General features: G+C 38.2%; 1 protein-coding gene across 15 annotated transcripts in view; it reads right to left on the reverse strand.

The window, feature by feature from the left end:
- Window positions 1–14,373, reverse strand: part of UTRN (utrophin) — a 486,786-nt gene that overhangs the window by 346,464 nt on the left and 125,949 nt on the right. For 12 of the 15 annotated variants that reach the window (XM_046669465.1, XM_046669466.1, XM_046669469.1 and 9 more), the window contains 8 exons: window positions 14,047–14,139; window positions 11,865–12,037; window positions 9,101–9,216; window positions 8,241–8,407; window positions 3,646–3,849; window positions 2,579–2,760; window positions 1,728–1,878; window positions 524–643 (listed from right to left, as the gene is read on the reverse strand). In XM_046669465.1, the coding sequence (XP_046525421.1) occupies window positions 524–643; window positions 1,728–1,878; window positions 2,579–2,760; window positions 3,646–3,849; window positions 8,241–8,407; window positions 9,101–9,216; window positions 11,865–12,037; window positions 14,047–14,139 (1,206 nt within the window). The remainder of the gene's footprint in view (window positions 1–523; window positions 644–1,727; window positions 1,879–2,578; window positions 2,761–3,645; window positions 3,850–8,240; window positions 8,408–9,100; window positions 9,217–11,864; window positions 12,038–14,046; window positions 14,140–14,373) is intronic. The other 3 variants (XM_046669467.1, XM_046669473.1, XM_046669464.1) reach the window with 1 other exon arrangement.

Here is a 14,373-nt window from a genome sequence, read left to right on the forward strand (position 1 = left end):
AATTTGTTGGGGTTCCCAAAACTGTTGTTGAAATTCACACATTGATCCACCAAAGAAACAGGGATATTACACCCTACACAGCTGCAATTCTCACTTTAATAGGCACATAGATTTTTTAAAAAGCAGAACCACTGGGTCCTACTCCCAGGGATTCAGGTCTGCGTGGAGCCCAGGAATCTACATTTTAACAAATTCCTCAAGTGATTCTGAGCAAGAAGTCTGCAGACCCTTTGTTGCGATCAGTTCCTGTGCTTCCCAATCTTGTTAATATTACCCACAAGGAAGCTGGGGACCACAAGCAGCCCCTCCCACTCACCCCAAGGGCTGAAGTCAAGGAATGACAGACACCTAGGTACTCCTATAAACCCAAATGCTGCGGAACCCCAATGGGAAGTCCAACCTAAAGTGGGTTATTCTACTCTCTGAATAAACAGTGAGACTGGACATGAAGAACAGGGTCAACATGTAATTGGGTCCCAGACCACAGGTCACTTGGGATTAGCCTACTTGTCAGGGTCCTCACCTGTAACTGATCTTCCAGAACAGCTGTAGCAGTCTCGCCACTGTTTTCATCAACAATTACCACCATGTGAGTTAATGAATTTACCTTCACCTGTTCAGCCTCCAGATCATTTTGCAAACTCTAGAGAAAAAATTGAAGATCAACCATTATTCCTCCTCTTTCACATTTACCTTTTTAAAATCCACTCAGTTGTCAACAGTAATTAAGGACACTTAATGAGGCTTCATGTTTAAATTTCCAATCATTACCCTAAGTGTTTTACTAATGAAACAAGCCCATCATAGATCTTTACATTTCCTTAAACCAAAGGAGTTTGAAAATGCAGTGTCAAAATAGATTGCAAATGGAATGTCATGACTTTGATTCCAAGTTCTGGCGTGCACACACACACACACACAAAAATGTAGCATAAATGAGGTCAGAGGTCATTTTATCTAGTGCAGCATGTTATAAAGTAAGAAATAAGTAGAATGCTATTTGACAGTCAGAATCTATTCTAATTAACTACCCTGGAAAATAATTAAAGCTATATGGACGCCGTCCATGGGAAGAACATGGCAGGTCATAAGATGTGTATATATAGGTAATTTACTTCAACTGTATGAACACCATTGTCAAATGCCTCCTGAGCTGTGTTTAATGTACCCCTAAAGCTTTATTTATTAGTTATCTAGATATTTCACTGAAAAATAAAATCCTTCAAACAATTTAGAGAGGTTATTTTACTCTACTTTTCCTTGACTATGAAAACTTACCTCCTAAATTTGTGACCAAATTGTCCACCAAATTTTGATTCCTCGCCTAGTACCTGATGCTTTCCCAGATCAGAGAAGAAGCAACAGCTTTCCTTAAAGGATTAGCTACAGGCCAATCTGAGGGTTTGCTTCTTTCCAACACACTGAATTAATGCCAACACACTAGGGTTCTTAACCATCTGTAGGTCCAAACAAACCTTTGAGAATCTTATGAACGCTATGCACTTTCATAAGAAAACTACACGTAGCCATAGAAAATTTTCCCTGTGCTTTCATCCCTGGCTCAGAAAAGTCACATCCCCATGAACTCCTATAAGCCACTGAATAAAAGCAAGCATTGAGAAGGGTCCCACCTCTGCACTCATGATAGAAGCCATCAGCCCCTGTGAATGCTAAGTGCTGCTTTTTCATATTTGATAAGGTGTGAAAGAAATATGAGTCAGATTTACTTTGTGATCATCTAGCAGCTTTTGCAGGGACTGCAGATCATCGTCCAGGGGGCGGGTCTCCATCTTCTGAATGCGTTCTTCTGTGAGCGTCAGCCAGGCGGAGAGCTGCTGCAGCTGCTGCTTCTGCAGCTCCATCAGCACATCGTGCAGCCTGTCCACAGAGGGCCACAGCATTATTCCCACCCCTTCCTCCCTTCGCAAGGCAGACACACGCTCCAGGCACCAAAGAAATGGGGCAAGGGAACACATTCTGGTCTAACCATTTAAAGCAGCATTTGTCTTTAAATATACAAACCAGCAAAAAACTTTTATTTTCTTCCTAATGGAATCAATTACATGCAGTCAAAGAAAGAAATAACAGCACCCTCTGTGCATATCAGAATCATTGTTTCTTCAATCAGGAATTCCTGCTTATTAAATAGGTGGAAATTGCAATGGAATGCAGTTTGCTCTTTAATACACAATACACGAAACAAAATGAACCATGGGGAAAAAACTACTTTAAAAAATGCTAGAAAATAGAATTGAACATAAATGCTACATAGCCCTGTCTTCGTGTCAAGTTAATGGTTAGCTGATTTTAATAACGCAAACAGGAAACTATCCCTATGAAGTGTCTTTTCCCTTTCTGCCAATTTCTGTATTCCAACTTTCACCTTCTCATTTGGTTAACATATCAGAGGAAAATGAAGGTCATACAAATTCCAGCAACATTACAAAAAGAAGAGTCGCAATTTCACAAGCCAAGTTCTGTAATTACCTTGGTTTCATAGATACGCAGACTTGTACTCGAGCTAAACTGGGCAATGCAGTCTATGGAATAACGTGTGAACCTCTTTGCTTCCACTCACCGAGACTGCCTGTCCATGCTCTCCACCCTAAGCGCCTCCCATCTGGCATTCAGCAGGGTCATCTGTTCCTGAATCTCAAACTCCTCTTCATCAGACAGAGTCCCTTGTGTTATCAGCTGGTTCCCTGCCTGCAGGACACTCCCCACACTGCTCTGGTGTGCAGTCAGCTCCATCATAAAAGCCTGGAAAGGTACACCATTAAGATTTGTGAGCTGCTCATTGAAAAAGAAGTCAATAAATTATTAACGCCTAAATAGCAATGCTGCAGAAAAAGATGGCCACCTAGAGCACAAATAAAGTCAACTTTGATCCAATTTTTTAAGCTTTGAATATAGGAAACAAGCAGCTGGCCTAAGTGAAAAAGGGAATTGATCAAAGAGGATAATATTACATCTGATAATACCTGCTATTTTTAAGTAAATGCTGATTATGATACTGATAAGATCCTGAACATGAAATTATGAAAAAATATAATAAACACCTTGCTCATCCAAGAAGAACTGCTTAAGGAATGGAACCATTTCTATTATTTTCAAACTAAAAGAGCAAATAAGTATGTCAGTTAACATGCCAACAAAAGAAACCTACTTAATCAAAAAGAAATCTCCATATAATCAAATCACTACACTGCAAGATAACATATCCTCTAAAGAGTAGGAAATTTTCACTATATAAAATTATACAGGAACACTAAATATGACATTTGCTTAATCATACAGTAAATAAAAATATCCACTTCCCAGAGAACACTCCAAACCTAAAGATTTGGTTTATCGATTAGCCATTTTGTGTTTTAACTATAACAACACACAAAACGAGCAGTCCTGTGCGTCGATTGTTGTCAGCGGCTCCACAGAACATATGGTCTGAACTCTAATTCCAATGCACGGTTAAGCACCCACGCCAATTTTATAACAAAGCCCTGTTTAAACATCCCAAATCCTGAAACATGCCACGACCTTTCTGTGGAGCAGAATTCAGTAAACAACCATCATCAGGGCAGAGCCCCCGACGAAGGCAAGGCCCCATGGCAAACACATTCTGCTCATCAGCTACAGATTATTTACTTCATGGGTAGCAAACTGGTCTTTGACTTCTTCAACATCATCAGAAATGTCCTCCTGCTCCTGGAAAGTGTCCTCAGCCGAAAGCAACCAGGTCAGCACTTCCTCCAGGGCTATCTGATAGCTGTCCAGATCCATGTCCACCTCTGTGACAGTGCTGGGGGTCTCAGCTCGGGGGCCCTCCTGCTCCTCCTCTGGCACGGAGCTCTATAAAAACAAAGCCAAGAAAAATCCACAAGCGTCGTGAAGATGAGAAGGTGTTCAACAAAGATGCAGCGTATGGAGAACCCTGGAGTGGGCACTGCCGTGTCTCAGGCATTCATCCACTCCTCAGGAGCCGGCTAAGCAATGCCGCCAACTAGTCAGACAGCATTTATTATTAGTGTGCTAGGATGGCAAAGAGTACCAAAGTGGCATGCACTCATGGAGATTCCAACGGAGCTGGAGAGAGAGAAATAACCCACATGAATCACTTCTGAACAAAAATAAAACGGCTATTACCAAAGTTATAAATTCCGCTTCCAATACAAGTTCACCAAGGGCTAAAATAGGAAAGTTTCAGAGTATCTGGAACATGCTGGGCCTTGAAGGATGGATATACTTAAAAGAAAAAGAGTTGGAGATTAGAACTTTGCTTTGATCCCTAGTCAAACTGCTTTTACCGAATTGCTTTCAGCACTGGATTTTAGACACTGAAAGACAGCCACACACACAGGCTGTGGTGCTGACGGGAATTGTGAGACAGACACCCTCTAGGTTACTTGCTGGCCTTTCTTCTGAAGAGTCTATGTAATAAATTTATCTCAAGCTCCTTCTAAACAAGGGGGTGTTTTTTCAATATACTTTATAATCTTATAAGCAAATCAAACGTCTCTCTCATTCGTTCCCTTTCAGAGAAAAACTTCTTTAAAATTTGCCTGCAGCCTGTCTCCACTTTATCCTCTCTCACCCACAATTTTTATGTATTTCAAACATACAAAAATGCATAAAGAACAAAATAAGAAATGCTCATGCATCTAACAGCTACAGTTTCTTAACATTCCCTTTCACTCTGATTTGGCACTGGTCCCCACTACTCCACTGAAAAGGCTTTTGCCAACGTCACCAACAACCTTCTCACTGACAAATCCACTTTTCTAGCAGCATCTTTAGGGTGACCCTGTAATTAACCAACTAGAACATTTTTGATGATAATGGTGCTAGGACAGCACACGTAAACCAGAAGTGTTCCAAGCAAACCCAGGGATCTGCTCGCTGTCTGTTCTTACACAGGCTCTCAGGAGCCTCCCACACGGCTGACCACTCCCTGCCCTCCTCAAGCTCTCTTCTCCCCCTTCAGTTCACCGCATTGGTTTTCCTCCTGGTTCAACAGCATTTGCCAACCTGTAAGTAATGACTCTCATCAAAATTAAGCCCTGGGCCCTTTTTTCTTCCCTTGTATACTTTGCCTGAGTGGTCTCATCCATTCGCACTGGATTTAAAGAACCATCCATATCCTGCAGACATTTCTGTCCCAAACTCCAAACTCTTATGTCCATCTACCTTAACATGCCCACTTCAATATCTCACAGGCATATCAAACCAAGTTGATATTTAAATCCCTCATTTTTTTTCCAAACCTGTTCTTCCTCAGGCTTCCCCATCTCGGTAAATGGCTCCTCCACACACTTAATTCCTTCAGCTAAAAACCACGCAGCCAGCCTCAGTATCTCTCTTATCATCTCTCACATTTAATATGTAAACAATTCCTACCTTCAAAATGTATCTCAAATACATCCAGAACTTTCCATCTCCACAACCATCAACATCTGTCCTGAGGACGACAACAGCCTGCTAACGGGTGTCTTTACCACCCCATTTCTACCCACTCCCACCTCCACAATCCATTTCTCACACAGCAGCCAGAATGATCTTTGGAAAATATAATCACATCATATGACCCCCCCACTTAAAATCTTTCACTGCCCTCTCAATGCTCTTATGATACAATTTAAAATTCATAACAGAGTTTACAAAAATACTGTGACAGCAAGAAACAGAGTGTGTGTGTGTGCGCGTGTGTGCGTGTAGGGTTGGATTTCGATAGGTTAATCAGGAGAGACCTCTCTCAAAACGTTCCATTGAAACTGAGGAAAGATGGGAAGCTTGCCAGGCAAAGAGTGGGTGCAGGAGCATTTCATACAGAGGAACCCACACGTACAAGAATCCTGGGGAAGGAGAAGAAAAAGCCCACCACGACTGTGGGGAGTGGCCTAGGATGAACTGTGGAGGGGGGCTGGGTCTCGTAAACGGCAAGAGAAGATGAGACTGTTAACCAGCACGAAAGCCAGACAGAAACGCGACACACCCCAAAGACACTTTGGTGGAAGAATCAGACCTGGAAAGCTGTATGCGTGAGTTTGAAAAATGAGTCAATGAGCACACAGATGACACACTGGGCCACACACAGAGAAGGGAAAACGAGTTAAGTTCCGGACCTAAAATCCTGAAACTGTGGAGCCAAAATAACACTGGAGATCATTTAGTACCAACCTCTAGACTCTGATGAGGATATCTGAGAACTAGGAAAGTCAGTGACCCGGCCAAGGATCACTTAGACGGGCACTAGAATCTATAAGGCGGAAGATGGAACACATTATCTAAACGCAAATGTTCAGAAGGTATTCATTAAAACACAAGAGGAGACTTTCAACTGAGAGCTTAATTTAAAGAGAAATGCAGGAATTATCTGCTGACCACCTAATGCCCTACAGAACATGTTTGTAAGAAGACAGCGCAAGACAGGAAGCCTGGCTATGAGGGTTCATTGGAAAGCAGTGGAGGACAAGCTCTGTCAAAGAGGAGACGACTAAAACTTGATCACATTTTATTTCTTCAATTAACTTAATTCACCCTCTAAGTAGTACTAATGAAGGCATGCAAATGAACAGGTTCATGTTAATATACTTGCTCTTAATCAAATGGTAAGTGGGCTGTGCAATTCTTATCATGCCATCCCCACCCCTAACAGAAGCGATGATTTGGTTTTATCTATACATCATGAAAGGCAAATGAATCTCCTTCCTGTTTAAGACAGAATGGCCTTAAGCATAAGGAGTAAAATATCCCATCTGTCCAACAAAAGGAATCCAATCCAATAAAGAAACGGTTACAAAACCAGAAGGCAAACTCAGAAGATTATCTGAGCCACTTAAAAGGGCGCATCATTAATGCTGGACAATAAACATTACTAGAGACAAATGCTTCTCAGCATTTTTTCAGTCAATTATAAAAAATTAGGGCTTTTCCTCAGTATCACTTGATTTTCAAAACTATTAAAAACAGCCCTAGGCTCACGATCTGGCCCCATCCTTGCCCTCTTTTCCTCAATAAGTTTTTTTTTCTTTTTTTATAAATCATGCTATTTCTTGAAATGAAGAAAATAAAAGGATTGGGACCTACTATCCAAAGAAAATCTGAAATAATAAATAAGTTCTGTGAAAGAAAAGAAGGTGCTATGCCAATTCAAGACCATTATCATTATATGAGAATGAACTAACATTTTTTAAAAAGGAACTCGCTGAATGAGAATGAATGATAATGCCAAAACAAACTGAGAAGAAAAAAATCATAATAATGATATGTGCTGCTTACTGAATGCTTATTAATATCATTTTAGACACTTTGAATTCATTATCTTTATGAAGTGCATGGTTTTGTCCAAATTTTGCAGATAAAACTGTGGTTGAAAGGCTAAGTAACCCAAACAAGTAATAACAGGGATGAAATTTAAGCTTCAAAGCCCAAGCTTGCCGCCTCTCTAAAATGTATTTCTTATCTTCTTGAAATCCATGTTTATCTCTTAGCTACTTGGCTGCTAAAATGTTGGACCAAATGACTTTTTAAAGTCTCACCCAATTGTTAAGATTCTCTCATTTTATGAATAAGAGAACTGGTTAGACTAAAACAGAAGAAAATGTGATTGACTCCAGGCAGGATAATTCAGGAAGAAAAATTCATGACTTTATTTATATCTCCTGGAAAAAACTCATTTATATCCTGATGAATAAAACCATTGTAAGCCGTTAAACGAAAAACTCACCAAGTAGCATATTGTCAATTAGTCCTCCTAAATGAAAGGGAAAGGAAAGCTTACATTCTGACAGCATTTGTGAGATTATAATGGTAAAAATCCTCTTTTCAGTGGCAAAAAGGAAAAGAAAGAAAATTCGTACTGCAAACAAAACTTGGCTGACGTGGGAAAAACCATCTCCAACACACAACAACAGTGAAAAAAGATGGGCACCAGATGATGGAAAACCGTGGGTTCTTAAGCATATCCTGCAGCAGCATGGTTACAGCCCTAGACACTGACTCCAGCCTTACCGAGTGAAATAACATACTTTCCTTCTCAATAAAATCAGCTGCACTGTGGTTTTCCAGCACATGCATGTGATATGCATGCTAACTGATAACCTGAACTTCTTATGCCTATTATAAGCTGAGAAACCAAGATGTTCTCGGTCAAGAAAAAAAAAAATACTCTAAAGGTGTTTTTATCTAGTACCTACCTAAGATAAAACAAACATGGCAAGTCAAACATTTTAATAAAAACTTACCTGTACCTGTATACTAATTTCTCCTTCTTCACATTCTTTCTTATATTTCCTTGGGAGTGTCTCTACTTCACGGATGGCATCTATAGTAACTTGCTGAGGTAGCACCTCAAACAAAGATGTTAAATACATAATTATAGATTTCTTGTCAGGAAGCTGAACAGCAACATCTGAAAGTGGACGAAAATAAGAACCAGCTTAAATTAGATGTCCAAAATATGTGAATTGTTCAATATTAGATAAAAAATGACTATCCTTAGTACCCATAAACAATACTAGTATATAATCTTTGCAACACCATAGCTTAGTCGATTTCTATTTCATATAACAATACACGAGATAAAGGGAAAGACAATTACTTATTTTTGTTCGGCATGCCATTTCTTAAAAATCTTCCCTAAAAGCTCCCCCAAAATGCTCAAAGATAAACTACCATTTAAGGTAATAACACATACTTCATTCATATCACGAAAGTAAGTCTAAATTCAACCCTGCAATATCTGTAACTGAAGTTTTCACCTCATATGAAAGAAGCTCATATAAAAATACATTTTAATGAACTAAACCAAATACTAAATTGCTTATCTAATAATTATATTTTCCTAAAACTTTAAATCTTACTCTGGTATCTATTAACTATTCTCCAATGATGTAATTAAATTTCTATCAGAAGGATCCCACACATTGTTTACTACAAAAGTATTAATAACTTGTCTGGAATAAAATGTCTTGCACTCTACTTCAAGAGGAAAAATACTCCTCAATTCTCATAGTTCTTTCTATAAAGAAAAAAAAAACACTGCTTTTCAAGAGTTCAAAATTGCGATGCAAAATCAAAGTTGAAATTAAATACTGAACAATACCTTCAGGATCTAACAGCTTTTCAATTCCCAAATAAGTTTGAGCCTTGCTGAAGGCATGTTCAAGTCTCTCAACTGGGGACATTTTGACGACTCTATCCCAGCTGAAGAGATCAGGTCTGAAATCACCATGCAAACAAAATGAGGAAATACGTGGAAACAAAGCAGTCATTGCCATAATCTAATACATTTTAGTCTTATATTTTTTATTTGTGCATTTAAATTAAACAGTTTATCTTTTATATCCCAAAGGCTTGTCAAATACATAATATTTTAAAATAATTTTCAACTACGAAAACAACAGGTAAAACATTCTAAGGTTCTCATATTAGTTAAATATGCCTATTAAAATTTGCACAGCAATACTAAAAGACTACAAAAGGTATATAATATTTCCCAAATAGTAAAAGAAAAAAAAGGGAGGAGAAACCTACCAATACAAGACAAGAAAGAAGAAGATATAGAAAAGGTAAGAGAAACGAAAAGCTCAAAAATAAGTAGGAAAAATGAACCTAAATATATCAATCATCACAACAAATGTTAATGGACAAAATTCTCCAATTAAAAGACCAGGATCAGCAGAACGAAAATCCAGCTCTAATCTGTTCAGAAGAGGCTCATAAAACAATGAGAAAATTTGAGAGAATTTCCCTTCAATCACCCCCCTCCATACTACTTGTTTAGTATTTCATTTCTATCTTGACTTCTTTTTAATCTCACAAATTAGAAAATAAGTTGCTTTGATTTACCCAGAAGTTATCATTTTCTTGGGCTCTATCTGTTCTTGCGTCTTAGACCTCCCTGCCTTCTGAGATTTGCCTTCCTCACTTCCCTCCTCCTCAGTTTGCTCTCTGACTTCATCTCCTCTTACTCCTCCTTCTCACATCACTGCACCCACTGGCTCCTCACACGTCAGACACCTCCTGCCCTCTTGACTGACGTATTTCACTTCAGCATATTTACCATTTCCATATGCTATACAATTTACATTTTAATTTTTTTATTGTCTGCCTCCCTCTATTTGAATATGAACTCCAAGAGGACTGAAATTTTTGCCTGTTTTGTTCTCTGCCATATACCCTGTGCCTAACACACAGAAGGCTCTCCACACATACTTGTTGAATCATGTTAGTAAGAAATAGAAAAAGTTTTGGCTACAATTCAAGTTTTCTGATAAAATCTCTTAACCAACCAGAAACAGACGGCAACTCCCTTAAACTGATAAAGGAGAAGTGTTCTGGAGAAGGTTGGGTGTGCAGGCTTTTTAAACAGATAAAAAGTATACCAAAAAAAGCTCCAGCAAACATCAGTCTTATGGTAAAACATTAAAACCACTCCCTTCATTATCAATAATAAAACATTCTGCTCATTATCACCAAGTCAAATCAATACTGCATTGAAAGACAATGCACAAATGAAGGTGACAGAGAAGAGAAGAATATAATTCATGGACATTCTACCAAAAAAAGTCTAAAGAAACAATTTAAACTTTGTAAAAATTTGACAAGTTTCCAGACATACGATGTGGAAAAGTCTGCCCTCTGTATTCAAGAGTTCTGTATCCCTGGGTTCCACTTCCCCAGATTCAACCAACTGTGGATAGAGAAACCTACGATGGGTGTGTCTGTACTAAACACATACAGACTTTTTTCTTGTCAATATTTCCTAAACAATACAGTATAACAACTATTTACATAGCATGTACATTGCATTAGGGACTATAAGTAATCTAGAGATGATTTAAAGTATATAGGAGGATGCGCATAGGTTACATGCAAATACTACACCATTTTATACCATATAAGGGACTGAAGCAGCCACAGAGTTTGGTATCAGGAGACGCCCTGCGGATACCAAGGGACGACTGCATCAGCAAAGAACACAGAGGAAATGAAAGCTGAGACAGTAAATAATTTCAAGAGCAATAAAACATATAATAAATTTTGCCTTTCACATTTCAATCCTTGATGGATTTGAAATTTATTTTGGGTATGGTGAAGTAAGGCTCCAATGAGCTCATTGACATATGGTTCACCAGCTGTCTGATACCTTCCATTAATCTGCAACACCGGCTCAGGTGTCTATCAGGTTTTCCTGTACAATGGAGCTATTTCTGAACTCTTTATTCTGTTAGAAGAATGACTATTTCGTATAGTTCAATCTCTGTCAAAGAAAGTCCGATATTGGCAATTTTAAATGGTTCAGCCTATTACGATGTTGGTGTATTTATTTATAGTACCACACACTCTTAACTAATACAGCTTCATAATTAGTTTGGTTTCTGTTTGGGCAGTACTTGAGCCTGGTTCACCTTCTTCAGGAGTGTCCTGGCTCTTCTTGGGCTTTTGGTCTTTTATATAATTAGAATCCGTTTAAAAGTTTCACGGAAAATATCAATAGTTTCTATTTTTAATTGGGACTGTACTGAATTTATCAAGTTTTCCTTTCGGTATGAGAATGAAAACTAACACAACTCTTTGTATATATTACTGATTAGTGCTGAATGAGCGGGACTGAACTATGTGAATTACTTTACATTTTTTAACTTATAAATATGCATGGCTACTGCACTGTGGCATTTAAGTCCTACGGAAAAAAAGACTTGATAGGCAGTTTAGTTCCATGATACTTCTTTTCTTAATGTTTTGGTGGAGCATGTGCAGAGAGGAGAGCAGTGGTAGTGTGGAAGGGGCTTTAGAGAGGAATAGAAAGGGACAGAGGAGATACAAATTTGGAAAGCCCACAGCTAAGCAGAGTCAAGGCTCACTTATGTCGGTGGAGCACGGCATTGAAGGCGAGTCCATCTGTCCAGCTGGTGGTGAAGTTGAGGACATTGACCTGGCTGTAGGGCCGGGTGGACTGGCGCACCCAGCTGAGCAGGATCTTCTCGCTGTTTGTCTGCTGCAGGTCTGACATGATATCCTTCATGACATCTTTCACCTGTTTAAGAGAAACCATGCCTGCCTATAACTTCAGTTCCTGGAATCAAGTCCTTGAATAAGAAGTAAACTTTTTAATTAACCATTATGGAGCAGGGGATGGTATTCAAAATTTTCCTTTAAATACTAGAAAGATCAATGCATTTTTAACAATGATTATTTTGGGCTACCAAGATTTAGAAGTGACTTTTACCTTACCTTTATACATTATGGTGTTTTCTACATCTTAAGCGATACCTATATTAGTTTTTGTTATAATGAACATTACTTTCATAGTTACAAAAAAGTAATATGTTAATACTATAAATCTACAAAGACCTTTTAATACAAAGAAAACTCAATATTTATTTTCTACAAAAATAAGGAAGAAAGGAAGAACTTCTGACTGACTACAAAATCAAAGAATGAAGAACCTTTCCTGATGGCAATAACAATTATAGTCTACAACTAACATTTTATATTATTATTCTAAAGTAGTACATATGTTTTAAGCAAGTGCTCAAAGAATGATGTGGACATATCAGAAGGACACACAGGCCGATTTAAGGGGGATCACGTGGGCCAAATCTACGACAATTTGAGCATCAAAATACATAATGATAGTAAAAGATTATAACCTATTAAATAAGTAAAACTCCATGAGTGTACACTGACCTATACATGAATGAATGAATAGATAAAGATAGATAGACAAACAAGAGCAAGGGGAAAACTCTTCCTTACAAGTAGAAAGCCAACCAATAAAATGTAGAAGAAACAATGAAATTTAGAAAATCACTATTTGCCAAGAATTATAGTAATAACTGATCAGACAAGAGTTATAAATGGATCTGAAACTTAATGGACAAAGACTTGATAAGTAGCTGAATATTTACACAGTCTCAGAGTACAGCCCGCAAGACACTTTTTAATAACAAAGGGCAGTCCCGTGACGGCAGAGACCCCTGCAGAAGCCACATTACCCAAACGATGACAGTTAGCACTGGCAGAGCCACCTAACAGATAGCATGTGCTTCCTGATGTGGTGTGCTCTGGAGAACTCAACATCGCTTTCGTGGCTTTCCTGCCAAAAATGAACAACCCAAATCTAATCACGAGGAAGTATCAGCCAAACCCACATGGAGGGACATTCTGCAAAACAAGTGTCCAGTAGCCTTCAAAAATGTCAACATCATGAAACACAAAGAAAGACTCAACTATTCCAGATTAAAGACGACTAAACAGATATGATAAATTAATTATAAATATTGACATTATATATTTTATATTATGATATTAATATTATATTGTAGTAATGTAAAAGAATTCCTTGTTTTTAGGAGAATGATTAGTTTTTAGAAAATACACACTGAAGTATTTAGACAAAGAGAACTAGAAAGACAGAACATAGAAAGATAGACAACTGTTAACATTTGGGGAATTTGAGTCAAAGGTATCTGGGAATTCTTGGAGCTATTTTTGCAACTTTTTATAAGTCTGAAATTGTGTCATGTTTTTTTAAATTTAATATTTAAAAAAATAACTTTTTTTCTATGCCAGGAAAATAGAGCAATTTATCAGTCTCTTCCATTCCAAACTGATATGGGCTGAATTGTGTCCCCTCGAAATTCATATGAAGACCTAACCCTCAACCTCGTAACGTGAATGCTTTTGGAGATGGGTCTTTAAACAGATGATGAAGGTAAAATGAGATCATAGGGGTGGATCCTAATCCAGGATGACTGGTATCTTGGCATAAGAAGAGGAGATCAGGACATGGACGCACACAGAGGGACGACCACGTGAGGACACAGGGAGAAGGTGCCTTCTGCAAGACAAGGAGAGAGGCCTCAGAAGAAACCAACCCTGCTGACACCTTGATCTCAGATTTCCAGCCTCCAGAATTGTGAGAAAATAAATTTTTGTTGGTGAAGCCACCCAGTTTGCGCTACTTTGTGATGGCAGCTCTAAGAAACTAACACAAATGATACATTTTGCATTTCTATTAATAAGTGGCTGGAGATTTCCCACCTGCCAATGCAAAATGATGCTCCAAAGCAATCCCAGAGTCAGTTTATGATTTCCATCGACAATGTCAGTTCCTCCTATATTCACTAAGTCCACCTATTTAAAATGAAAAAAAAACTTTTAAGACAATTTCTCCACAGAAGCCTGGGTTTTCATTTTTAGCACATTTGGGCAGCAAAATAAACAAATGCTAAGAGAAATTTCATTTTAGAGAATCAGGTGAACCTAACTTTCAAAAATGTATTATTTATATAACAGATCAATAAAGTAATCAGAAAAGGCACGACTATTCCTTCACTCATAGAAAAGGTTCAATACTTCTCATAAGAA

This window comes from Equus quagga, chromosome 8 (assembly GCF_021613505.1).
Source record: "Equus quagga isolate Etosha38 chromosome 8, UCLA_HA_Equagga_1.0, whole genome shotgun sequence".
Classification (NCBI taxonomy): Eukaryota; Metazoa; Chordata; class Mammalia; order Perissodactyla; family Equidae; genus Equus; species Equus quagga.